This window comes from Echinops telfairi, unplaced genomic scaffold (genome assembly GCF_000313985.2).
Source record: "Echinops telfairi isolate 266 unplaced genomic scaffold, ASM31398v2 ScPeMD7_5;HRSCAF=22, whole genome shotgun sequence".
NCBI classification, from domain to species: Eukaryota; Metazoa; Chordata; class Mammalia; order Afrosoricida; family Tenrecidae; genus Echinops; species Echinops telfairi.
This window is the reverse complement of record NW_022103901.1, coordinates 21,290,608-21,317,957: the sequence shown is the minus strand read 5'-3', so window position 1 is coordinate 21,317,957 and position 27,350 is coordinate 21,290,608. Positions and strand designations below refer to the sequence as shown.

General features: G+C 41.8%; 2 protein-coding genes across 6 annotated transcripts in view; one reads left to right on the top strand and one right to left on the bottom strand.

Annotated features, from left to right (window-relative positions):
* The window catches only part of PALB2 (partner and localizer of BRCA2), a 29,008-nt gene extending 19,274 nt beyond the window's left edge, over positions 1 to 9,734 (bottom strand). For 3 of the 5 annotated variants that reach the window (XM_045286070.1, XM_030884368.2, XM_045286071.1), the window contains exons 1-7: positions 9,617 to 9,734; positions 7,837 to 7,896; positions 7,601 to 7,703; positions 5,474 to 6,925; positions 3,352 to 4,181; positions 2,961 to 3,029; positions 1,199 to 1,360 (exon numbers count right to left, since the gene is read on the bottom strand). In XM_045286070.1, the coding sequence (XP_045142005.1) occupies positions 1,199 to 1,360; positions 2,961 to 3,029; positions 3,352 to 4,181; positions 5,474 to 6,925; positions 7,601 to 7,703; positions 7,837 to 7,896; positions 9,617 to 9,664 (2,724 nt within the window). In that variant the 5' untranslated portion in view covers positions 9,665 to 9,734. Of the gene's footprint in view, positions 1 to 1,198; positions 1,361 to 2,960; positions 3,030 to 3,351; positions 4,182 to 5,473; positions 6,926 to 7,600; positions 7,704 to 7,836; positions 7,897 to 9,616 lie in introns of those variants that run through there. The other 2 variants (XM_045286073.1, XM_045286072.1) reach the window with 2 other exon arrangements.
* Positions 9,735 to 9,973: 239 nt separating this feature from the next.
* The window catches only part of DCTN5 (dynactin subunit 5), a 26,534-nt gene continuing 9,157 nt past the window's right edge, over positions 9,974 to 27,350 (top strand). Inside the window, exons 1-4 of the mRNA XM_004705721.3 lie at positions 9,974 to 10,066; positions 10,717 to 10,785; positions 18,046 to 18,164; positions 21,709 to 21,820. Coding sequence (XP_004705778.1) covers positions 10,019 to 10,066; positions 10,717 to 10,785; positions 18,046 to 18,164; positions 21,709 to 21,820 — 348 coding nt within the window. The 5' untranslated portion in view covers positions 9,974 to 10,018. The remainder of the gene's footprint in view (positions 10,067 to 10,716; positions 10,786 to 18,045; positions 18,165 to 21,708; positions 21,821 to 27,350) is intronic.

Genomic DNA, 27,350 nt, shown 5'->3' with positions numbered 1-27,350 from the left:
TGTCCCATATGGCCTCTGGTGTTTAGTTTTTAAGTAATCTAAAATTTCACATTTTTATCCCATTTCTTTTTTCATTACAGGAAGATAGATTCTAGCATTAAAATCATATGAGAAGGTTCAGCAAACAGTGGTAAAGCCAAATGAGCTATATGAGTAATAGTATTTATTATAGCAAGAAGGCCTGGTTGCACAATGATTAAGCACTTGGCTGTTAATCAAAAGGTTGACAGTTCAAACCCACTAATAGTTTTGCAAAAGACCTGGAAATCTACTCCTATAAAGATTCTCAGAGCTATCGAGTTGATTCCAACTCACAGTGACCCTATAGAACAGTGTAAAACTCTCCTTATGGTTTTCCAAGACTGCAACTCTGTACAGGAATAGAAAGTCTCATCTCTTGCCCATGGAGTAGCTGGTGGTTTCAAACTGCTAACTTTGCAGTTAGTAGTCCAACACATAACCAGATCTGCCACCAGGACTCCTATAATGATTACATCCTATGGAACTATGGGATAAGTGTTTGCTTGTCCCTACCATTACATGGGTTTGTTATGCGTTAGCATCAACTCAATAATACTTATCAGCAACAACATTTATTGGCGCACTAACTTAATATAATCCATATGGCTAATAAAAGGGGAATAATTAGTAAATTCTGCCATGATGCAGCTATTTAAGATTAAAGCTTATTCAACAAAAATATTTACTGAGCACTTGTGTACAAACTATAGTGCTGGGTATATGGTGGAGAACAAAAATGAAAATCAACAAAAAATGCAGCAGCAAGGAAAAATAATTATATGGTAAGAAAAGGCAGATTCAAAAATTATAAGCATACTAGGATTTCGACCATGTGTGACCGTGGACAAAGACTAGAGGTAATGTATCTCAAAACAAAGCAAAAGTAATATTTTGGTAAAGGGAAAAGTATATAAATATTGAATATAAAAATTTAGAAGTCAAAATAGGCATAAAACTCCAAACTCCACCAACATGTCTATTAATAAAAACCCATCTCCCTGGATAAGTGTATGATAGTGGGATAAGCATATACCACTTTTCTGTATATGTAAATAATTTCATCAGGAAAAAAAAAATCTACACAATTTACACTGTCCTAAGTCCCATTCTTGGTAGCTGCCCCTCGACAACGTCATGCATGATTGCACAGAGCTGTTTCAGCACTAAGCTGACTTACCTCTGTGAAGTGCCAGGTATAAACTTTTTCCCACTGCCATGTATCCAGAGGTTTCCAAAGAGAAACTGCATACTCACAGGCAGTTATGATGCATGACTCTTTAGACCCAGTGCTGTCCCACCACATGGTACTCACATCTACAGAACAGGAACCTGCAGGGTTCTGACAACGAAACAAATGAGTTGTTTTAAAGTCATACTTGACATGTCTATGAAAGGAAAAAGAAACTGAAAATATATCTCAAAGATCAGATGAAATACCAAGTTACTGTAATTTAAGTTTTATATATTTAAATGATAAATAGTTTGGGGGTCTAATTTGATAGATTAAAAAATATCTTCCAGATGGAATAGATTTCATTTTACAAAAAGAGTACGTATGAGGATTTATCCACTTGGATAAACATTCTAATCAACCACATAGGTTACAGAGGATATAAACGCTGAAACAACAAACTGTTTTTAGAAACAAACAATAGAACACAGTATATCTAAAACTACCAGGCATGGTCAAGTAGTATTAAAATAAATAAATACAGGAATTTATTAGAAAATAAGAATTAAATAAAGAATGCAACTAAAAAAGTTGTTAAAAAATATCACCAGAAAAAAATAAGATATTTGAAAGAAATAAAAACACAATACTATCACTAACAACATAACAAAACTGGTTTTTTGAAAGCCTAACAGAATGGTTAAGTTTCTGGTACAGCTAATATAGGGGAGATAAAAAAGAAAAAATGAAGTAAATGCTATTAGAAATGGTGAGGGAAGGGAGAAAGCGTAATCATAGATACACAGACAAAATACACACACACACATATATATATATATATACTAGTTGCATATAAAATTGAAAATAATGAAAGTCAATTCCTCAAGATACCAAGTTGTTCAAACTGACTGGAGAATATGTCTGAAATAGGCCACAGGCATTGCTATCCATCTTTTACACAAAAGGATACTGGGATTATGAAGCTAACAATTTGCTGAAGATCATTCAGTAAAAGGCACAGTCTGGGTCTTTCAAGCTCTTCCCTGCACACCAATGCTTTCCATCTAGGATGATGTTGTTCTCCTGGGAGATATGTGTCTATTTTGGTTGTCACATGCAGAGGGGTTTCCTCCTGGGCCCTGGGCATCTAGTATGTAGAACAGGGGTCCTCAAACTACGGTGGTCCGTGGGCCACGTGCGGTCCCCGGGTGTTTTTGCTGCCTGTCCTGCTTAGCAGTGTGCATAGGAATTTGTTCAGGTTTTTTTTTTAAACTATAGTCGGGCCCTCCAACGGTCTGAGGGACAGTGAACTGGCCCTGTTTAAAAAGTTTGAGGACCTCTGATGTAGAGGATGCTGCTAAAGACCCTACAATACAGGAGATGTCTCTCCCCAAACAATTACCCAGGTGACAGTGTCCACGGTGCTCTGGGATGTTACTTCCTAAGTCTCCATAAGCAACGCAAACATGACACCCATTCCATGTTTGGTCTGAATGCCTGATTTAAATTTAGATACAAAGTTGAATTACTTAGCCTACATTACTGTTGGCAATAGCTTCTCATACAAATGTCTTGGAATGGCGGGGATCTCAAAGTATAAACAGAGGTGGGTACCTTGAGTTTTCCTGAATCTGTTTTACCTCTTTCATGTCATAGTTTTAAATAAAAGAACAGAAAGCTGTATTATAAATTTTTTTTAAATCATCTTAGAAATGTATCAAATGTCTCAAACAGAAGACACACTACTATAAGGAGACATTCTTCTGACCTGTAACTTTGAAACCAATTGTAGGCTGCCTGGGTTTGAGCTGTCATAGGTAGTAAGGTCTGCTATAGTCTGTGGAAACAAAAGTCACAGTGTTAATCTCTGATTTATGTATGCTTTCAATTCAGTCATCAAAATATCTACTTTGTATATTTTTATTTCTTCCAGTAACAGCAGCAAAGTTCCAAATGCAACTGCTTCATTAATAACAAAATTAGGATCATTCCATATTCTTAAATATATATTTTAATTTCTTCAGAGTGAACTTAATATTTACAAAGAAATGTTAGAACATTCTCAAATACCAAGGAGATATTGTAGAAGGAAGTTATGCTATCCATGCTAAGATCTGTTATTTCTTCAGAGAAAATTTCATGAAGGCAACGGATTATACCTGCTCAACGGAATCTTCGCACAACTCCAAGCATGCACTTCCACGTAGCTGACTTCCTTTGGCAGTGAACGACTCCATGGATAGAGGTGCTGCTTGGGAGTCGGAGACACAACAGTCTGGTTGTTCTTTTCGATGTGAAACATGGAGGCTGGCACCCAATTTTAAGCATTGGATGGAATTGTTGCATGGCTTAGTATCACTATTAAGACTGATTGTGTCTTTCAAGTGAGAAAGTTGGCCTGTATAGTAAGTAGGTCCAACAACCTTCGTAGACGCATTTTTACAGGGTGCTTGGGAGCCAACAAGAGGAGTAGTGCCTAAGATGGGGAAGGAAGGCGAACACATGTCTGCAGTAGGTCTGACATGTTCTTCAGGTGTAACAGTAATCAAAGGAGTACAAAGTAGCATGGATGAAGAGAGACCCTTGTTCTTAGGCTTGGCTTGTAGGTTTGACATTTTAGGATGTGCACTGCCTGATGGTATGATGAGTTCCTTTCCCAAGACTTCCGTTTCTACATCCATCTGCTTAGGAATCAGTTCTTCCCAAACAGCACCCTTTCCCTCTTGACGATGCTTCTCTGCACACATTTTTGACTCAAAAGATTCAATCATTTGTTCTAAGAAGGGCTTCACTTTTTTAAGCTTAAGAGATCCAAAGTCTTCATCAGGTAACTGAAAGTCTGTGATTTTATAAAGAGATGACCGTTGTTTTGAACTTAGCATTTTATCCACATGCAATGGAAGACTGACAGTATCACGATCCAAAGCTAAACAAGAAACACTATCTCTGGAAGTCATGGAGTTCTCTTTTTGACTGTGACCTTCCTTCCCTAAAATACAAAAATAAGCAACAACAATAACAGCAAAGGTCAACATAAGAAATATTAATATCCAAGGAGTGTACTTCTGATTCAAATACAGTAGCAACCCACCACGTTTTTAAAGTTTTTTAATTGGAACACAGTACTGTTTACATACTGTCCACAGCAGATTCCACACCATAGCTGAGAAGTTGCAAGCAAGGCAGTATCAACTTCACAGACTAAAATAGTTCTTATCTAGCCCTTAGCAGAAAATTTGCTGACACTTACTATGGAATCATAATGAATGATCCGCTGTTCGTGGATCATTTGTTTATCAGATAACTTGGAGTAAATGAACATACGTTTAAATTATAACACAGCACTTGAGGAACTGGGAGCCCTAGTGAAATGGAGGTAACTAGTTGGGCTGCTAACAGCAAGGTCAGCATTCGAAACCACCAGCAACTCCTTGGGAGAGAGGGCTTTCTACGCCCGTGGTCAGTCTGGAAAACTCACAGGGGCAGTTCTACCTTGACCTATAGGGTTGCTCTGAGCGGACATCACCTCGATGGCAGTGAGTGACTTAAAGAACTTTGATTACATTAGATATTTTAATCACAAAAATAAAGTTGCATTTTTAAAAGTATGATCACACCGAAGAAAATTATCTTTATCTAGTAGAGGCTAATATAAAGTAAAAGCAATTATGTGTCTGAGTAAAAGTTCCCTGACAAAGATCATGTTGTATCTGAGAAAACACTCTTTCGGGTACCCTTACGTCAAATTTTGACTCAGTGACTTCATGTTGCAAAGTAGTACTGACCTACAGGGTCCTCTATGCTACACCAGTCCTGGGAATAGACCGCCAGGTTTTTCTCCCACAGAGCACTGGCTGGGTTCACACTGCCAGCCTTTTGTTGGCTGCTGAGCTAATGGGTCACCATTGCTCTCCCAGGGCTCCTTGAAAAAGTATTAACTCAATTCAAGAGAATGTTGACACATTGTGAAAAGTTAATGATACATTTTTCTTTTCAGTGTCTATGTTTTCAACCGTTATTTGTAAGCTTTGGCATTATACTGCCAGGCTTGCCTACATACTAGTTGTGTGCATGGGGAGACAGTTCAATTTCTCTTGCCTTAGTTTCTACTTCCTACAAGGCTGCTAAGATGCCCCAATGATTTAGCATTCGTACAATATTTAGACCATGCGTAGAAACCAAATAACCAAACCCACTGTCGTCAATGCTGACCCTATGGGACAGAGTAGAGCAATGCCAACTATCGTCATCATCATACCAACCACATGTAACTCTTCTCACCATAGAAAACTTCTTTTTCATTTTGATCTTTGTGCAAGATGACTTCTTCCTTAGTCCTGTTAACACCTGATGTGCCCGAAGTGGGCAAAATAAGTTCCTGGTCATGAGCTACTGGGTTACAGACTGATTTTCTTTTCCTTCTGTTTCTATCAGATGACTGGGCTACTGACTTTCTAGTGAAGTCATTATTGTTTGCAGGTGTGGTGGGACAACTTGCCTCAGTTAAAGAAAAAAACTTCACAGGAATTCTTGAACTTGGTTGTCCTGCCCATGAGTCACTCATCTGAATTCTGCTTTCATCAGCTTCTTCATAGGAAAAGTTTAACTTTTTAGTTGCTTTAATCTTCTTTTTCGATCCTTTCCTCCTATCCTGCAAATGACTTTGAATTACAGCTTCTATGGGTACATTCCTTTGGCGATTTGACATGCTTCGTGTTGTTCTAACATAATATTCCGCAGGAAACAGAAGCCCTTCTAGAACTGTACAAGAATGTTTTTCATTTTCTGCAGAAACAGAACAGATTGATTCTAGGCTCAAACTCTTAGATGTATTTAGAGCCTCATTTTCCCGAAGACTTTCATTTCTGCCATCAAAAATATTAGGAGGTTTTAAAAATTTCTCACTGAGATTTTGTTCTTTTAAGTTTTGGTTTTGACTTGCTGATACGTTATGGTAAGCGTGCTCATTTATAAAACGTGAATGATCAGCGGCTAAGTTAGGACTTTTAAGCAGCTGGTCATTTGCACTTTTATCTTTACTTACCACTGGGTTATTTGTAGGGACAGTCATTTTCTGATCTCGAGGCTCTACATTTAGAGGTAAAGTAGTGCTCATTTTAGTGAGCTTACAGTTTGCTTTAGGAGGCATGCATTCAAGTTGTTGGCCACTCCTGGTATCTAAGGGTGTATGCAAAAGGGCTGTGGTCACCTTGGGAAAATTAGTTTCCCCTAAGAGTCCATCAGTACTTCTTTCTGGCTGGGCAGTTCGTGGAATGAATGCATTCCTTCTGTTAGTTTCTGTAACTGGTGCAGGAAAATGTGGGACTTCTGGTTCAGGACTAGAAAGGTAAGTTCTCATTTCAGATACTGGTGCCTTAGGATTTTCCCTGTTGACTTGTTCCTGTCCCTTTAGTCCTTTTCTAGAGAGCGTCCGTGAATCAGAGTGCAAGAGAGATTTTCTGTCCTGAGACATAAATGTTCTTTTCTGTTGCTGCTTTTTTCCTCCTGGCAATTTACTCTGTCTTTTATCATCAGCTGGGTGATTGACCCTGTACGAAAAATGGTCTTGGACACCATCTGTCCTTTGTCGGTGTAAATCTTCCACTGGACCATCTTCAAGGTTGAAGGAGTCAGCTTCAATATCAGGTGTGAAACATGTCTTTTCTCCTGTTTCTTCATCATGCTGAGTACTGATTTGTAAACTGTCATGAGGATAGACTTTATTTTTAGGTTCTGTGGATGAAAAATATAAGTAATATTTTCCTTTTGAAAGGAAACAAAAATATTTAATTATTATCTAACATTTATTTAATAAAGATCAATGGTATTTTATTTCAGCATATCCAGGTTCAAGTTTTTAATATGCTAATAAACTATGGTAATTTTTCATAAACAGCCAATAGAATTTCAATGATAAAAGTACCTTTTAGAATTAGGAGATTTAATTATCCTAATCATCTAGTCTCACCTAATTTTTTATATCCGTCTATTTCTTTTTTTTTTCCTCTTAGCTCAAATAATTTTAATGCTATCTATTTCAATAATTTCCAATAAATTTCTCACTTTTAATACCAAAATGCTTGTTGGCTTTTAAAGTATTTCCATCCAGACTTTTTTCTTTGTGCATACAAGGGGGCTTCAAATGCTCATGGAAAAATGGAATTAAAACAATGGAATTTTCCCACGAACATTTTGATGCCTTTCATATATATTTAAATCATCTAATGCTTAAGTATACGTTCTGAAAACTGAGAGTAACTAAATAAACAATTCAGGTGAAAGCATAGCATCTAGCGTAATGGGAGTAGACACTGCTAAGTCCGTAAACTATCTCTAATTCACAATAAAAAGCAAAAACAGTTGGCAAACAAACAATAAAGCTAGCATGAGCGAATGTGTTAACTTTACCTGAGTGATTCAGCGATGGACAAATTTCCTGCTGGAGTGAGCAAGTTTGTTCTTCTACTCTTTTCTTAACAGAATCCTTAACCTTCTCAGCTTTCTGGGCACGCTAGAGAAAACAAAATCTCCAGGAATAAATTTAAGGTACATAAATAAGCTTCCAAATAAATCTTTAAAATATGAAGAACTGTTTCTATAAAATTTGTAACACAATGCCTCAGTTTGAAAGCAGAGTCACTTACCTGAAGGCGGGCCAAAGTCTTGCTGTACTCTCTTCTCAAATATGCTAGTTTTTCCTTCAACTGCAAGAAAGACACCCAACAATACTGAGCAGGAGGAAAGATGGAGTTAGAGGAAAGGGACACAGTACTCACCAGACATGAGTGTGTACTGCTAGGAAGGGGCCCTCAGCAAGAGGCAGTGGGTGGATGTACACTCCCTTATAATGCCTTCAGGGCTCTACTTGTAGTTCTCACAAACACTACTCTCTCGGGACTTTTCCGTGAAATATTTCTATTTTGTGGAACATTTCCTCCCCTACTTATTTTTCTTGTCCCACTCCAATCTCCCTGGGTCCCAGGGAATGAACTGCTTAAGATAGGGTGTCCAGGAAGAGGCATTTCTGAAGAAAAGTGGAACTTAGATCTGAAAGAGAAAGGAGCTAGTTCGGGGAACTGAGATAAAAAGGTATCCTAGGCAGAGTGGACCACAAAGGTAAAGGTTCTGTGGTAGAATGGGCTTGGTGTATTTGAGGAACATACACAAGGCCACTGAAGTCGAAGCTTTCACTGCTGAATTCCTAGCCAGGTACACAATGGGGATTCAAGACATACTTATTAAATAAACACATAAACTTGGGGCAACTAGTCTGATTAAGATTCCCTTGATCTCTCTGATTTCTGAGATTCAAAGGGTTCTCTTGACAGCAAAGTCACCCTCTCTCGTTTTCGAAGAAATAGGAGTCTCTTCACGAGGTATTAGTTCCTTAACCAGTAAAATCCTTTGCTACTTTAAAAGAAACAAAAACCTATCATCACCTGCCAAACATGCTTGCTAGTAGGCACTTTATCGACTGTGTGAAGTTCTGTTTTCATAGCATCCTATTAAACAGTCTCTAAAGGAGTCACGTGCGCCCCGACTCATTCTCAATTCCACAACACGGGACAGTTCTATATTGTGCTTCAGTTGGTGTGCCAAGTACGTTTCTAACTTCCATACATTGACTCCTTTGAACCCTCCTTACTACCCTATTCGTTGAGATGTTATTACCCCCGTTTTACAGATACGATTATGCAATTCAAACTCAGGTCATTGTGCTATGGAGTCTGCTCTTAACCTCTCATCTTGACTGTGTCTCACAGAGCCTGTAGTGAACATGCGGAATCACCTTGCTTCCTTTGAAATGGTCTGTCTCACCCCCCACTAGAAGTTGGGTAAAGAGAGCTGAAGGGCTAATGTGAATTCAGCAGGATGCCTGGCACAGCTAGCACACTCAAACCCTCCGTGTTAACATGGATGTGACCTCCATACGGAATAAGAAAACCTAAGTTCAGAATCATACGGGTCAGGGATGATCATTTCCCTCTCCAAAACTACGCACTACGTTTGGGTGGTTAGCAGGTACGACCACACCACCACCATTCACCTCGCCCCCCAATAAATGCTGAAAATCCCAGCCGGTTACCAAAGATTTACTCGTTAAGTGGGGGGAAACCAAGATTGAAAGGTGTGCGGGGGTCCGTGGCGGGAAGGTCACAGGGGACTTCGTCTTTATAAAGTTTTACATTTTGCTACTTGTGCATTGGTGCTGTGATCATGAAACTTTGTTAAATGCTACAGTTACCCCGTGGGCACAGTGCTCTTCAGCATTGTCATTCCGGTCCCCACTCTACCCTGAGGGGGCGACAGGTCAGAGTGCCTGCTACCTTCGGACGGCGGGGGGAACCGTCAGGCCTGAAACTAGGGAAGTGGCGGGGGGTGGGGAATCACAGTGAGTGCCAGCCCTTCCAAGGTCCCAGGCACCTTTTCCTTCTCCTCAAAGCTGAGGGGCTTTCCGGGAGGCTCTTCCATCGGGCCGGCGGCCGAAGAAAGGAACGGAGATCGCTGGCCCCGATCCTGCGGCCGCCAGGGCCCCGGCGGGTCCTGGGTCGCCAGCGAAAGAACGTGGGCCCGGGATCACCCCAGCGCGTGCCCAGCTGGTCCTTACGGGTTTGGCGCGCCCTCCGCCAGGCCAATGAAAGACAGCGCCCGTCCTACGCAGGTGCAGATGGCAACTGCCGAGCTAGGGAGCGGGGCCACCGAGAGGAGAGTCGAGAAGTGGATGAGCCGCCTTGCGGCGGAAGTGGCCGAGCAGCCGGAAGTGGACGGAAGCCCCGGCTGTTCGGGTGTGACTGAGTCGGAGCTGCAGACGGGAGGCGGCCAGCCATGGAGTTGGGCGAGTTGCTCTACAACAAGTCCGAGTACATCGAAACGGTGCGCATGCCCCGGCGCAGAAGCTCCCCTGTCTGAGCCGGCGTCCTTCGGAGGCCTGGCCAGGGGTCCCCATCCAGTTCCCAGTCCCAACCCCACCCCGGGTCCCTCTGGGAGCCAGCCCGGAATTATCTAGTGGCACTTCATAGATAGGCTTGCTTTGTTGTTTATGCCGGATATAGCCAGTTTCAGTCTCCAGGCCCTTTTATTTTTAAAACTTAACGTTTCTCGATCTCTTACTGTATCCTAAGGACTATTAGGTTCTTTTTCGTCCGTAAATTACATAGGTTTAAAGTGCTTGAAGCGGGATAAATGCCCAATCAGCATTAATTTTTTTCTCTCTCGTTGAATTCTCACAACCATGTGATGCGTCGTACAATGATGACCCGTATTTTAGGCTAATAGAACCGAAGCATAGAACTGCAGTTCGATCCATGTCTTTCTCTGTATAGACCTCCCACTTCCAAATTCACTATCTATTCCCTGGATCCCCAGTTTATTCATCCATCTTGCTTTTGGTGTATCCGGGACTCATTCCGTGGTAGACGACGCCTCGTTTCAAGCTCTTTTTTCTCCAACATGAGTTTTCTTGACGGAAACCAGCAGCCCTGAAGCTACTCAATTTTCCCATCCCACCTTTGTGTTTCTTTCAGGCGTCTGGGAACAAAGTTAGTCGGCAGTCCGTGCTGTGTGGAAGCCAGAACATCGTTCTCAATGGCAAGGTAAGGGGCTGAGCCAGGTTGAGAATACATAACTTTGCTCTTCCTTTTCCAGCCACCAACTATTTAGTAAGGAGCCCTGGTGGCACTGTCGCATTAGCGTTGGTTTGCAAATGATGGTCTGGCGTTCAAACCCACCAGCTGATTTGCAAGAGACAGATGAGGCTAATCTGCTCCTGTAAAGCTTTGGAGCCTTAGAAATCCTATTTAGGGCCAATATGAATCAGAGTCCACTGTACGGCAGTGGGTTTGGTTTTTGATTTATTACTTGAATAAGATAGCTCCAGTGTTGCCATGTCTTCTCTTTATTGTACAATTTCCAAATCAAATTTCTTTTTAAAAAGATGCCTACTTGCTGATATTTGGTGTACATAAAAGAGTATGTGTCATATATGTAAATTATGAAGCATAAAAATCCAAGAAATACTGATGAACCTACCACGCAACTGAACTGGACTGTAATCAATACAGGTAGTCCCTGACTTAAGATGTATTCGAGTTAAGATAAACTTCACTTACCATTCTCCTTCTTTGTAGGACTGTCCTTGTGTGTGTGTATAACCTTATCATTAAGAATATGTACTGCATTCAGTGTTGCAGTTTGTACGTAATTCTAATGTTATCATTCTCGGATGTTTCTAAGTAATTTTCCAACCCCAAATGACAAAGACCAGATTTATAAAGTTATTGATAACAAAAGCTAAGAAGGAAAAAAATAAGAGAAAGTCAACATACGGTAGAAGTATGTGACTTCGAGTTAATGGACAGGAAGCCTGCCATGGGTTGAGAACTACCTGCATATAATTAGTGATACTTCAGTGGTCAATTCGTTCCAAATTTCATGTTCGAACACCAAAAAGTTCAAGAACTGAATGTGTTTTTCCCATAAGACATCATGGGGAAAAAAAAATCATGGAAAATGAAATACTTGGTTTTGAGGCCCCAAATGTATACTTAAAAATTCACTATGGAATCTGTTAGCCTTCCTGCATATCCCCGTCTGCCGTACACTATGGCCAGCGAGTTGTTGCTTCTTTTTTTAAATCCTTTTATTGGGGGGGCTCCTAAAAATCTTATGAAAATCTATCATTCAATTGTATTAAGCACACTTGAATATATATATGTTGCCATCAACATTTCCCAAACATTTTCTACTTGAGCCCTTGGTATCAGCTCTTCTTTTTTTCCCTCTCCCTCCCCCAGAGTTGTTTCTGATATATCCAAATTAACAGTACCTTTTCAACCTCTTTGATCATCTGAGTTTTTTGTTTCCTGGTTAATGGTTTTACACCTTTCACGTTAGCCGCTTTACCTTTTTTTTCCTTCCAAAATTGTTTTAATTTTGACTTCGCTTTGTCTTCAGGAGCCAGATCAGACAAGCGGGGACCTGATTCAAATTTCGCAATGATCTCTTTCTTTAACTCTGTCCGGGTTCTCACAGTTGTCCTCTTGGCTTTACTGCTGGTCTCACTAATTTTCTTTGGAACCATGGTGACGATGTTTTATGCAAATAAAGCTCGAGAAAAAACACAATGACGAATGCTTTAGCACAGCCATACAAGCACTCTATGTTGTTTCTGAGTGAGACAAGTGTCACCTCTTTGGGGGTGAGGTGTGTAGTGGGTTATGTGTAAGGTGACCAGATTTAAAGCGGGACACCATTGACTGGGGTGGTGGTGGTGGGGAAGTTCTTGATTCAAAATTTGGTCTACATGGACCAAATAAACTGTTCCTTAGCTTGTCATGCATTCTTTCCTAAAATCGGGACTTTTAAAAAACGCAAAAAATCGGGACTGTCCTGCCAAAAGCGGGACGTCTGGTCACCTTAGTTATGTGTTGGTTTGCTGACCTTAGCAGGGGGAAACCACCAGCCGCTCCGCAGAAGAACGATGTTGCCTTTTTACTCCCGTAAAAATTTCTAGTCTTGAAATACCACAGGAAGCAGTTTTTAGTCCGTCCGATCGTGCTACTATGAGTTAGTTAGCTTCCTTCCGCTTGATGGCAGTGCCTTTGTTTTTCAGAGTTTGAGTGACTTACATTATGGATTAAAGAATTGGAAAGGCTTAAAGCTTCTGAAAATCTAGGGCAGTTGTAATATTTTATAATCAGCAATATGTGTAGTTTCTTTTTGTCATTAGAGGTTTGAAGACTGAATATACACACATTTGGGTGTGATGGGCAAACTCTTCCGGGTACAGGCCCATTTCTTTTGTCATGTTTCCCTACAGCGAGCGTAGTGTTCATGCTCGTTTGTCCAAATCCACCTGTGGGTCTATGCCAGGTGTTGCCCATCTCTAGGCTAGCCTTTTGACCTCAGCTCCAGGCCCATCCTTCGAGCAGCCTATTGGTCATCCCAAGATACTTCAAACCCAGTATTTCACTTTGCTCCCAACATTGAAGTGTTTTTGTTCTTTCCTGCTTTTAAAATGTTTTTTAAGTGTATGGATTGTGATAAGAGTTGTATGAGCCCCTAATAAAATGATTAAAAATTTTAAAAATATAAAATGTTTTTTAAGAGAATCAACTTTACTGAGATATAATTTACATGCAATAAGATGTATGCATTTTAAGAATTTTAAATGTGTAGTTAATAGGTTGAGGAAATGGTTTGGGGACCACCTGTGACCTTCGACTCCACAAAGGAGATGGATAATCCACCTCCACACCTGCCAAGGCCAATTGCCACAAGGTGTTAAGAGTTATTCTCCCACCCTCCATCCTTCTTTTCCCAGTTCTGACACCAACCGTTGTCCCTCTTCCTTCCGTCTCTGCTGGGTTTGAGAATTCATTGTACTGGCCACACTGAACTCACAGAAAATACTCACCGTTATGAAGCTTTATTAGAGAAGCTAATAGATTGCAAAACGGTAAGAATATAATCCGCTAGCCCAGGTGTCTCTTCTCAGCCATGCTGGCAGGAATGTTGTTCTGGTCCTTTGGTCCTCGATTTCTGCCTGTCTGCTTCCCTGCCTCTCTACCTCGCTGCTTCATAGTCTGGGCCCTGCTCTCTCAGCGTGGCTTTGTCTCTTAGTCTGCAGGCTACACTCTGCTGCCTCTGCTGCTTCAGGCTGGGATTTCTTTTTTTTTTTTTTAATCAATTTTTTGGGGCTCATACAATTCATCACAATACATAGATCAATTGTGTGAAGCACATCTATACATTTGTTGCCCTCATTATTCCCAAAAGTCGCTTGCCTCTTGGGTTCCCGGAATCCGCTAATTTTACTTTTTTTCCCTCCCCCTCCCCTTCCCTTCCTCCTCCCCTTTCCCCCATGCACCCTTAATAATTTATAAATTATTATTGTATCTTATATTACACTGTCCGGCGTCTCCCTTCTCCCACCCTTCTGCTGCCCGTCCCCCAGAGAGGAGGTTATATGTAGCTCCCTGTAATCCATTCCCCCTTACTACATCCCCTTTCCCTCCTGGTATCGCCACTGTCACCCCTGGTCCTGAGAGGTTCTTCTGTCCTAGATTCCCTGCGTTTCTGATTCCCATCTGTACCGCTGTGCATCATCTGGTCTAACCAGGTCTGCAAGGCAATATTGGGGTCCTGGTAGTTGGGGGGAGGAAGCGTTTAAGAACTAGAGGAAGGTTGTGGGTTTCATTGTTGCTATACTGTACCCTAAGTGACTCATCTCCCCACTACCCCTCTGCAAGGTATGTCCAGTTGTCTAGAGATGGGCATTGGGTCTCCATCACACGCCACCCTCATTGATGAGGATATGATTCCCCCTCCCCACCTTTGGTGTTTAAAGCCTGGTCCCTTTGGCCCTTCATGATCACACATGTTGGTGTGCTGCTTCCATGTGGGCTTTGTTGCTAAGGCTGGGATTTCACATGCTCTGCTGATGGTGATTGTTCCTTTATAGTCCCAGCATTCTCTCTCCTTATGAGATGGCTCTCGTGAACACAGAGAGCCTATTTACACACCCTGTTTACATGGCTCCACCCAGTTATTTGGTGGTGAGGGAGGTGGTGGTGGTGGTACAGAGACATGCATTGAAGAGCTATATTTAAGCAATTTCACTTCCATCACACAAGAGTGCTGACTAGCACCAATGAAACACATAATATTTCTCTGGTTTTTAGAGGCTTCCTCATCCCCCTCTATCTTGACCCGAGTCCTGCCTTTCAGTTGTAGGTAGACAGGAGCATGTTTACTGGTACAGATAAGAGCTCACGACACATGGAATCCAGGTCAGTAACACACACACATACCCAGGAATAGAAATGGGAGTAGCAATACAAGGAAGGTTGGAAGGGGAGGGGAGAAGGGGGGAACAGATCGCCATGATTGACTCATAACCCACCCACCTCCCACCCACCCTCCTGGGGATGAACAACAGAAATGTGGGTGAAGAGAGATAGCGGTCGGTGTGAGAGGTGAAAATAATTTTAATGTATCAAGGGGTTACAAGGGTGGGAAGGAAAAAAGAAGCTGATACCAAGGGCTTAAATAGAAATTGAATGTTAGAAAATGATGGCAACATATGTCCAAATATGCTTTGTACCATTGATGTATGGATTGTTATAAGAGCTGTAAGCGCCCCAATTAAATGATTTTTTTAAAATAACAAAATTAAATTTTTAAAAAGGTGCTGGCTAATGTGTACATATTCGCAGATACCACAAGAAGTTCTAATACATTTCTCTCGTCTGTTAAGGTTTCTGGGTGTCCCTTTCCAGTGAGCCGTCCTCTCTCCCTGGGTCCCTGGCAATCACTGACCTAAAGGAATATCTATTTGTTTTGTGTTTTCTAGGGTTTCATGTACTTTCTTTCCTTCAAGCTCCTTTCACTTACCTTACTGTCTTGAGATTTGTTATGAGTAGTTTATTCCTTCTTAGGACAGAGAGGTCTAAGAAGCAAACCAAGAAGGAATAAGAGAAAGGGATGGTCTAGACTCCATATCAGCACACCAAGCCTGACGGACGATGTCCCTGCACGGAGCTGCTAAGGCACAGAGAGGACTGCAGGGCTGACAACAGATTAAGACGAATGTTGTCCCTCACTGGATGTTGTCCCTCACTGGAGCATACTGTGACGGTATAATACTGAGAACACACAGTAGGGAGTTAGTCCAGTGTGACCCCCGCCCCCCACCCTCCCTCGCAGTGGGGTAAACCAACAAGGGAACATAATAGAACAACAATGGGAGCAAAGAAAAGACACAGAGGCCCTGAAAATTTCCCAAAACGACCAGGCTAGAAGGGGTAGCTCCCAGAATCCCCCCCAGGACCAATGGGGAGAGTCATAAAGGTCAGTGGACAGACCTTGGGGGTGAGGAGGGTAATAACAGTATTATGGAACTTGAACAACTTGCAGGAGAATAGCGAGACTATGATACTGAATCCCATGTATTCACTCGGCAGGTTCTACAGTTGGCAGTAGTTTGACATTCTTGTTTTATCTCCATACCCTCCCTGCAACCCAGACCTGTTATATTTTAAAACAAATGCAAACACCCTATTTCACCTATAAATATTAATATGTATTGCTAATAGTAAAGACTTTTTGTAATAAAAAAGTACAATACCATTTTTAAAAACAGCAGTAATTCTCTAAATAATATGTAATCCTCAGTCCAGGTTTAGTTTTTCCAATTACCTGAAGGATATAGTTTTAGCATTGGCTATTTCAAATCAAGATACAAACAAGGTCATGCACACAGTGCACTTGGTTGATATGCCTCTTATAAGTGTTTTAATCTGTAACAGTTCTCTTTCTCTACCATTTTCTCATGCTATTTTTATTTTGAAGGAACTGCGTCATAAATGCCATCGAATTTTCATATTTCTGCATTTGATTGATTATATCTTTCTGGTGTTTCTAAATGTGATCTTCATCCCTGTATTTTCTCCAAACTGGCAGTTAAGTCTGCAGGCATCAGACAGTTTCATCTACTTCCTGTATTATCTCCTTCCCACCTGCACAGCCGTTGCCTTTTATTGGGTTCATATCTCTTTTTACCTTGATCAACCTCAGTCATCTAAGGGTTTACTTTCCTTCACCTGCTTTCTCCAGGCGGTTTTCAGAGTAATAGTCTAACATGAAAATTCTGTTGTGTTAATCCTTGCTTTAAAGCCTTTCATTGATTCCTCATACCATCTAGGACAAAATCTAAGCTTCTTTGCTTAGCATACGTAGATCTCATAATCTGTTCCCTGATAACTTTTTCATCTGCAACTCCAGCTATTTAACTTTCACCTTTATACTCATTTACTTCATTTATTCCACAGACATTTCTAAAGTGTCTTTACCAAATATGGGCCATCATGCCATCTCAAATTCTCCATGCCATCAGACAACCTCAGGGGAGCCAGATCTCCCACCTGGCTTTGTAGCACTTGACCTGAGCCTAGAAGTTGGAGATGGAATCAGAGTTTTGATGGGTCCACCTTTGGAAGCCTGAAGTGGGAGGCAGTCAGTGCTGTTAGGAGATAAGACAAAGGCGGGAACAGCTAAAATTCTTAAGCAAGCAGCTAAGACTTGGGAGGCAAAACCAAACCCACTGCCGTCGTGTCAATTGTGAGTCATAGGGACCCTATGTAAGGTTTCTAAGACTTAATTCTTTATGGGAGTAGACAGCCTCATCTTTCTACAAGTGGCAGGTGCATTTGAACTGCTGACTTTGCTGTTAACCTCATAGCACCACCAGGGTTCAAGTAAATCTAAGGAGGTGCAAACACTGTACTGTATTTTTCACATACAACACAGCCACAGAAATCATGGGCATCATGTGGTGTAACGGTCACACGTTGGCCTGTGATCTACAGGATGGAAGTTTGAAACCACCAGTTGTTCCGGGCAAGAAAGATGGGCCTTTCTACCTCCGTAAACAGTTCCAGTCTTGGGAACTCACAGGGGCAGTTCTACCCTAGTCGGTATCGACTCAATGGCAATAAGTGTACACAGGAAACTACTATGTGTGGGGGCTGCACAGTTTGCAGAAAACACAGCCATCTAAGGTTATTTGTGTAAAAACATTTATGTCTGCTGCAAGTGCTCTCACTAAGGGCGGTTTGTTCAATGAGTTCTCTTTGGAAGATGAAGGGCAAGGCTTCTGATGGATGGTGGTCATCTCTTGAGGCTCTGTGGTGACAACCATGAGAGCAACTTTCTACCTTACAGGCTTTCTCTTTGACAGAGCATGTCACCTGGTGCATCATAATATAACTTTCCATCGGTGTGTTGTTGCTTCCTCCATTGTTACTATGTTTTAGTCCACGTGGGTAATTTTTTTTAATATGCTTCTTTTGCAGACCATTGTGATGAATGACTGTATTATCCGAGGAGATCTGGCAAACGTAAGAGTCGGACGCCACTGTGTTGTGAAAAGTCGTAGTGTCATAAGGCCACCGTTCAAGAAATTCAGCAAAGGGTGTGTAAACGAATCCATTCTTGTAGTCTGTGGGGCAGGTGCTGCTACTGAAGGTGCTATCCATGTGTGCTTAGCTGTAGTGTAAGGAGTAGGCCCTACCTTATTTTAGCGGGACAGTAGGTAAGCGTTCACTTAGTCTGAGATGGTTGGTTGCCAGAAACACAATCCACTTAAGCTAGTAATAGCAAAGGGGGTTCTAAAAGACAAACCAGACCACCTGGGCTGGCTGAGAATGGAGGACTCCCTGGGACTTGGCCCTGAGATTTTTTTTCAAACCTTGAACCAAAACTAACCAGAGTTTCTCTGTAACTAAATAGTGCATTGGCTCACAAAACCATGATTATCACCCATGACTATTGTGTTTCTTTTAAAAATTGCCCATCTAACATCCAACAGTCAAAAATTATCACCCGAGAAAGATGGAAATGTCAGGAGGCAGGGGAACTAGATGAATGCTAACAGAAGGAAATGCGAATAATGAGAAGATCCATACACTGAGGAATGTAGCCAACATCAACTTGCATAGAAATTGTTGAGTGGGAACCCACACTGCTGTGTGAACCGTCCCTTTTCTGAAACACAGTAGAATATTATTTAAAAACAGACTAACAAAATAAATAGGAAGGAGGGCTCTCATTAAACAGGCATGGGCACATGATGTTGGTCTGCCAACCTAAAGGTCAGCAGTTCGAAACCACCAACCTCTTTGTGGGAGAAAGATGAGGCCTTCAACTTTCATAAAGAATTACAGCCCCAGAAAGCCACGGGGCAGTTCTACTCTGTCCCACGGGGTCGCTATGAGTCAGAATTGACTCAGTGACAGTGAGTTTTGAGTTTTTAATGATAGAAAAAGGAGCTGGGTCTCACCAAGGACTAGAGCCTGGAACTAGACAGCCCAGATCACGCCAGCTATTCTGTCTCGCTCCTGATCTCCCTCCGAGATTGTGCTGTTTCTTCCTGTCCTTCTCCTTCCTGTTCCTCTGTCCAGGGCCTCGATCTTCCCCCTTTGCTCATGGAGCCATCCTTGTATCACTTCCCTATTTTGACTTTTAATAGATATTAGCTAGAAGTTTAAGTCTCAGTTCCAATTTTCTGGGAGAGGGAATATGAGTGACTCAACTTGAGTTAAGTACCTACCCTGGTCTGAACAGCTGTGACCCAAAGTGAGGCCCGTGACTCATTCCTGGGAGCAAGGACTGTCCAGGAAAGGATATGGGAAAGAGAACGGAAGACGATGCATGCTGTGGGGGTATTCTCTTTGCCTCTCCCCTTTGGCTGACTTGCCCTCCTGGTTCCTACTTATGGCACAGTCAGCATTTCATTCAGTATTTTAACAAATATTACTTAGTACCTTCCTTATGCCAGTCAGCACTGGGCTATAAACTGAGAATTTAGATTGGGGAGAGGAGGGACAGAGAGGCATGTTCTGAAATAATCCCATTATTTATCATAATGGTGCTGGATTCTGTAATATTCAGGAATTGGGTGTCATGTCATTCCCATGAAGACGTCTGCTCATTGAATCAGAAGGCTGTTGAGCAAACCAGGAACCTTTGTGGTTTCAGACAGTGACTGATACTCGGCTAAAGTTCCTGACCTGACTTGAAAGGCAGTATTGGGTTGAATATGGTCCCCCAAAAGCACCAAGAAGGATAATACAAGGGCTTTATCGTAGATGGAGAAATAGATAGGGGAAAGGTAAACTAGATTAATTGAAACAGAACAACTAGAATGGAAATGAGTGTTCATGCATAAAAGTTTACAAACAGAAACGTGTAACTAGCAACACAAGGATAGAAAGTGAATGCAACTCCCCCCACCCCCCCACCATGCCCCCTGCATATCGGAGGAAGTGGCATGGAAACCACGTCTGACCTGCTCCAGTTTCACTACAGTGAAAGAGCGTCCAACTCCAGAGCTACCCAAGGGCGTGTCCTGTGAAGCTCCGTCCTTCTTTTTCCTATTCTGACACCAACTGTCCTTCTATAGCACTCTGCCCCTGCTGGGTGTGATAATCTGTTGCAGTGTCCACATACAACTCACAGGCAGCATTCACAATTATGAGAGTTTATTAAGGAAGTTAGCAGGTCACAAGAAGTCAGGATAAGAAAACATTAACAATGCAATTCTTCTGTCCTCAGGGTCTCTCGGTAGCCTTGTTGGCAGACATGTCTCTCCTTCGTTTCTAGCCATGCCATCATTGGCCTCTGCCCTGCTCGGGCTAGTGTTCCAAAGCCCCTGTAACCCCTTATTGTTCTGCAGGTTGGGAAGCCCACTGCTATTCTCGTGGTCTCAGCACCATTTCTGGACTCTGCCTCTATGTGCGTGGGAGCTCAGACACACTTCACTCTTGGTGGATGAGCAGTTAGTTCTCTTCCTGCTCCTGAGAGGGCTCACTTTATGCCCTGAGGAATGACAAAACAGATCAAACCTAGAGTTAGCGTCCCCTTTACCTTACTTGCGTGTCCCCGCCCCCCCTTTACTTGGAAGGAATTTCACTTCACCGCAATAGCTTAGTACTAGAACTGGAATATACTATAAAGTGTGGAAATTTTGATGTAAAATTAAGGGATTACCAGTACTGTTACAGACATTGGAGAGATTAAGGAATTCATAACTGCATGAAGTTTACAGACTACTAATGGATTAAGAAAGATTTAAATACATTATAGATCCATATCTATAAAATGGACAAAATATTCATAACTCATAAGCCATTGCCATTGAGTTGGTCTCTGTAGAACAGTATTCTGAGGAGGCAAGCGTGTGTCTGATCTGAAGAATCTGGTCTCCCAGTCTCTGGTTGGGAGTTATGAACTATAGCTATAAAGCGGATGTTGTCATTTATTGCACTGCACGGCCCAGTATCAGAAGTCTGGAGGTAACCTACTATGTCCTGTTCCTCAAGTCTTGCCTTAAGTGTCACAATGAAGCGTTTCCCAAACCTCCCATCTGTGTAAATCCTCCCTGTGGTAGATTCTCAAATCCTGATATTTCTTCTCTACCACTTTTATTCCCATTGTAACTAATTACTTATATAATTTTTAAAAATCTTTCTTTTCGTCACTAAAAGGGCAGGAATTTTGTGTCTTTTGCTCACCATTGTATTCCTAGTTAGAGTCCGTTATGTAGTACTCACTCAAAATTGGTGAAGAAATAATTTTCAAGCTGTTGGTGTGGCAATTGTAGCCCATGAACCTGATACAGGTCCTCTGAGACCGCATAGAGCAGAGTTCTAAAAGTATGATCAGTGAATATTTTCAAGGGCAGCAAGAGTGAGCAATCATTCATAAGTTTTTAGTTTACAGCCTACTAATCAGCTTGGAAGGTGTTGCCCCTTTGTTGGTTCTAATAATGATTCCGATATTGTAATCTCATTCACTTTCTCCAGTGTTAAAATTTCTCTAGTCCTTGGGGTTTTTTTCCTTTGCTAGAAGCAGTCTTATTAAGACGAGATGGTAAAATGGAGAGTATGAATGGAACATCTAGAAACCTTGACCGTAAGCATATTACCTTGACCTCTGTTTGCTTCTTTCCTCTCTAGTGTTGCGTTCTTTCCTTTACATATCGGGGACCATGTCTTTATTGAGGAAGACTGTGTGGTCAACGCAGCCCAGATTGGCTCCTATGTGCACGTTGGAAAGAACTGTGTGATTGTGAGTACTGTGACTTTGCTGACTAAACAGCCTCACTTCCCCCTAACCCCTTCACTCATACTGGTGGGACTTGGCTTCTCTAACCACACAGGTTAGGAGTAATTGACAGTCTTCCAGAGACTGAGTCTTTTTTTTTTTTTAATGTTTGAGTCCATTGTTGCAGCCACCTTGTCAATCATTTTCTTTCTTTCTTTCTTTTTTTTAAAAATAATTTTATTAGGGGCTCATACAACTCTTATCACAATCTATACATACATCAATTGTGTAAAGCGCATCTCTACATTTACTGCCCTCATCATTCTCAAAACATTGCCTCTCCACTTAAGCCCCCAGCATTAGGTCCTCATTTTTCCCTCCCTCCCCGCTCCCTACTCCCTCATGATCCCTTGATAATTTATAAATTGTTATTTTGTCATATCTTTCCCTGTCCGACGTCTCCCTTCACCCACTTTTCTGTTGTCCGTCCCCCAGAGAGGAGGTCACATATAGTTCCTTGTAATCGGTTCCCTCTTTCCAACCCACTCTCCCTCTACCCTCCCAGTATCACCACTCACACCACTGGTCCTGAAGGGATCATCCACCCTGGATTCCCTGGATTTCCAATTCCTATCTATACCAGTGTACCTCCTCTGGTCTAGCCAGGCTTGCAAGGTAGAATTCGGATCATGATAGTTGGGGCGGGAAGCATTTAGGAACTAGAGGAAAGTTGTATTTCTCATCATTGTTACATCGCACCCTGACTGGCTCATCTCCTCCCCGAGACCCCTCTGCAAGGGGGTCTCCAGTGGCCTACTAATGTGCTTTGGGTCTCCACTCCGCACTCCCCCCATCATTCACTATGGTAAGATTTTTTGTTCTGATGATGCCTTATACCTGATCCCTTCGACACCTTGTGGTTGCATAGGCTGGTGTGCTTCTTCCATGTGGGCTTTGTTGCTTCTGAGCGTGATGCCGCTTGTTTAGAGACTGAGTCTGTTTTGCTACATTTGGAGTTTTCTCTAGCTTTACTAATAATGACTGATTTTTTCCTTGGATTATTTCATTTAATTCTTATCACTATTCAAAGATGGTGGGTACTATTTGATCCCAGTATTCAGAGGAGACCGAAACCTTGAGATATTAGTTAAGGTATTTGTTAACGCTCTCACTGCCATCAAGTCAGTTCCAACTCATAGTGACCTTATTGGACAGAATAGAACTGTCCCTCTGGGTTTGTGCGACTGCAACTTTTTATGGGAGCAGAAAGCCACATCTTTCTCCCACAGGACAACTGGTGGTTTCAAACTGCTGACTGCAGTGAGTAACCCGATGAGGAACTCACTGTGCCACCAGGGATACTCTTGTCAAAGCTAGTATGTGACAAAGCTAGGCTTTGAACCAGGTCAGTATGATTAACCATACTGTTATAAGACCTTCCTGCTGCCCTACCTCAAGGATCGCTCAGTCTAGTACGTCTATAGAGGGAATCTTGACGAATGGGTAGAAGTTTTCCCAGGACCAGGGAGAGGATTTCAGGGAAGGGATTGATGTGTACAAGGTTCAGAAGTTACCAAAGAGCATGACAATAGGGAAACTGTTGGATACATGTGGGCTCTGTGCTCAGAGAACCTGTGAGGTGAGGCCTTGGCCCATAGAAACTAGGCATCATTTTAGCCCAATTGAGGCTCTGCAGGTTGTTTTTCCTGCTATTTTATAGGTACAGAGCTTTCCATTTGGGATTTAAGAGAAAACCCTAGGTGTACATATTAACAACCAGAGTCAGGCTTCCTTAATGTTTAGGGAAAATGTTTCTTACATTTTAATTTTGAACCTTAGTCTAGATTCTAAGAAAAAAGAAATAAACCCATTTTCATGTTATTTAATGATGCTCTGCTGCGTAAGCTTTAAAATGTTAACCAAGGTTAGTGGTTAGTGGTTCATACCCACCAGCCGCTCTTCAGGAGAAAGATGAGGCTGTCAGCTCCCATAAAGACTTAAAGCCTTTGAAAGCCTGTATGGGATCTTCGAGTTGGAATCTACTCCTCAAAGGCAGTGGTGCCCATTAATTCAAAGTCATCTCTTAATCTTGGATTAAGACAACCTCTAAAATAGCCCCAAACTTTCAGAAACCGTGCATTTTACATCCCTGAGCCATGGGGGCTCAGTAAGGATGCCGATGCAGTGGAAAACCACGTTGCTACACAAAATGTTTCGATCTGACTTTCAACTGAGAATGAAGGAAGCATCAATTTTTTGCCAATATTCTCGCTTTAGAGCAATTGCTTATTAGCATATGTTAGAGACCGAAAATCTGGTTCAGCCTGATAGCGATGAAAGTGGGAAGATACTAAAATGCATCTCCTCTGTTAGGCTGGATTTTCCAGAGAAACTGAACCAGTGACAGTCGTCTATGTATAAGAAAGACATTTACATGAAGGAAGTGGCTCAGTGCAGTCCAACTCACGAGGCAGACTCGTGTAGCTGAAGGTGAAGTGGGAACCTGGAGATCATAGGCCAGTGGATGTAGAGTGGCGTGGATTCCAGGTCAGCGGGAGCGTGGTACGATGAGGACAGCTCCCGGGATCTTTGGGCCACATGGACTGCTAGCCGCAGAAGCCAAACACAGGATCCAGTCAAGCAGGAAGGAAAGGGGCAAGAGAGAGACCAGTTCTCCACAGAGTCTCTTGTAATAGACCACATCCTCAAGGAGACATCATTAGGTTGTGTCCTAATTGAGAGGTTAGACTCCACCCATGCCTTTCCACAGATGTAACCAAATTGACATAAAACCTAACTAACACACCTTCTATTTGCTGCCTTTGAAGGTAGTGTCTTCAAATCCTTTCTCTTGGTGACATCGCTATTGGACTGTTGTGAGTTGTTTTTAAGGAAGAAGAACTAAAGTTAGCCAATTATTATATATGAGGATGAATTTTACATTTTAAACATAAAGCCATGGAAATTGAACAGAATTTTACCCCCAAAATTTAAAAAAATACATGAGCACCAATTTCAGAACATCTCCTGAAGTTGTGATAAGCTATCATTAAACTCAAAAATCTCCACTGCCATTGAGTTAATTCTGACTCACAGTGATTCTATAGGACAGGGTAGGACTCCCCCTGTGAGTTTCTGGTTACAGAAATAGGAAACCTCTTCCTTCTCCCTCGGAATGGCTGGTGGTTTTGAACTGCTGACTTTGTGGTTAGCAGCCCAAGGTGTAACCGCTATGTCACCAGGACTCCTTCCTTAAATACATCATTTTGAGTGGAGAAAAGGGAAAACTAGTAGCCAAAGCAGGTGATTAGACTGCCAGGTGGCTAGAAGGTGTATTTGTTAGGTGCCTTAGAATCCATTCTGAGTCACAGCAACCCTCAGCACAGCAGCATGAAACACGGCCAGGACTGGACCATACCCTTCATTCTTGCTAGGGTTGAGCCCAGTTTTTGCAGCCACTGTGTCAGTTATCTCATTGAAGGCCTTCTTCTTTGTCTCTTTAACTCTTTACTAGGTATGATGTCCTTCGCCAGGGACTGGTCTTTCTTGATAACATGTCCAAAGTATATGAGACAGTCTTGCCATCCTCACTTCTAAAGAGCATTCTTTCTGTACCTTTTCCTAGACAAATTTATTCATTTTTCTGGGATTTTGTGGTGTATTTAATATTCTTTGCCAACACCACAATTCAAATGCATCCGTTCTTCTTGGGCTTTCTTTATTCATTGTCCAGCCTTCCCATGCATATGAGGTAATTGAAAATGCCATGACTTGAGTCAGGTGTACCTTAGTCCTCAAGTAACATCCTTGCTTTTAAAGGTCTCAGGCAGCAGATTTGCCCAGTGCGATATATAAATATAAATATATATTTATAATCTTGATTGCTTGTATTGTGGATCTAAGTTAAATGAAATCCTTGATAATCTCTTCATTGTGATTTTACTACACCTGATCTTAGCCACAAGGCCAAGAAGCGATGTCTTCATCGTGATTTTATTTTATTACCCAGTTGTGATGATTTTTGTGTTTGAAACCAGCAGCTTCTCCATGGGAGAAGGAAGGGGCTGTCTACTCTCGTACAGAGTTAGACGCTCTGAAACCCATCAGGGCAGTTCTACCCTGTCCTAGAGGGTTGCTGCTGCGGCATTAATAGCATCGAGTTTGGTTTGGTCACTGCAACTTGGATCGCTTCTTGATAGTTTGCTACCTCCTAAAATGATGGAATGTCAGCCAATTCTTTTTGTTCCCAAACCAAACTCACTGCCATCAAGTTGATGTTAGTTCTTCTCAACATAGATCTTTGCACATTTCATTATAATACTTTGTCTTTAAATTTTTTTTAATTAAAAGATCATTTTATTGGGGGCTCTTAACTCATAACAATCCATACATCAATTGTATCAAGCATATTTGTACATATGTTGCCATCATTCTTAATACTTTGTCTTGATCTGCCTTTTGAAATCCTCTGGTTATCTCCTCTGCTTCATCATTTCTTCCTTTCACTGTAGCTAATCTACATCAAGAATCTCTTCTTACATCCACGTTGGCTTGTTCTTTCCTGTCTTTAATGGCCTGTCACTTTCTTCTTGTATGATGTTCTTGATGCATCCCGTAATTTGTGTGGCCATTACTGTTCAGTGTGTCAGATCTACTTTTGAAATGCTCGCCAAGTGCAGGTGGAATCTACTAGAGGTTACATTTTGGCTTTCAGGGACTTGTTTCGGTTTTGTTGAGCTTGAGCTTGCGCTTGCATAGGTTCAGTGGATGGTGCGTTTTGCAATTGGCCCCTGACCTGGTTCTGACTGGTACAATTGAGGGTCTTCTTCATCATTTCTCTCCTTAGGTGCACTTCGTTTGACTCAGGTATTCCATTAGACAAGGCTCATGTGCAGTCACTATTCGTGTTGCGGAAGATAGGTACTTGCAGAAGTTGTTGGTCTTTGGAAATGCCTGAGATCTCTGGCTTATCTCCGTCACCGACACTGGCTCATTTTCCTTCCTCTTGGTTTCCAGGTTTCACATTCCAATCACCAGTCATGACCAATCCATCTTGACTGCATGTTTAATTGATTTTAGGCTGCAGAGGTTTGTAAAAACATTCACTTTCTTCAGCTTTGGAATTCGTGGTTGGTATGTAAATTTTAGTAAAAAACAAGTCTGTCTTCTAGGTGTATCCTATCAGTACTTACAGGGTTGTGGTTCAAGATAGATCTTGAAATACTCTTTTTTGACAATGAATGTGACCCCACTCGTTTTGAATTTGTCATTTCCAGCATAACGGACGGTAGGATTATTTGATTCAAAATGACCATTACCTGTTCATTTCACCTCAGTATTGATTTTTATGCATTCCGTTTTATTATTTTAATTTATTTTTTCCCCATTTCATTTTTCATAGCTTCCCATCTTCCTAGATTCGTGTATTGTACGTTCTGCATTCCTTTGACTAATGAACATTTGCCGCTGCTGCACCTCATTTTGAGTCATTCCCTGTCGGCAGATGAACTTCCCTACAGCTTTGCTTCATCCTCGTTCAGGTCGACTCCAGTCT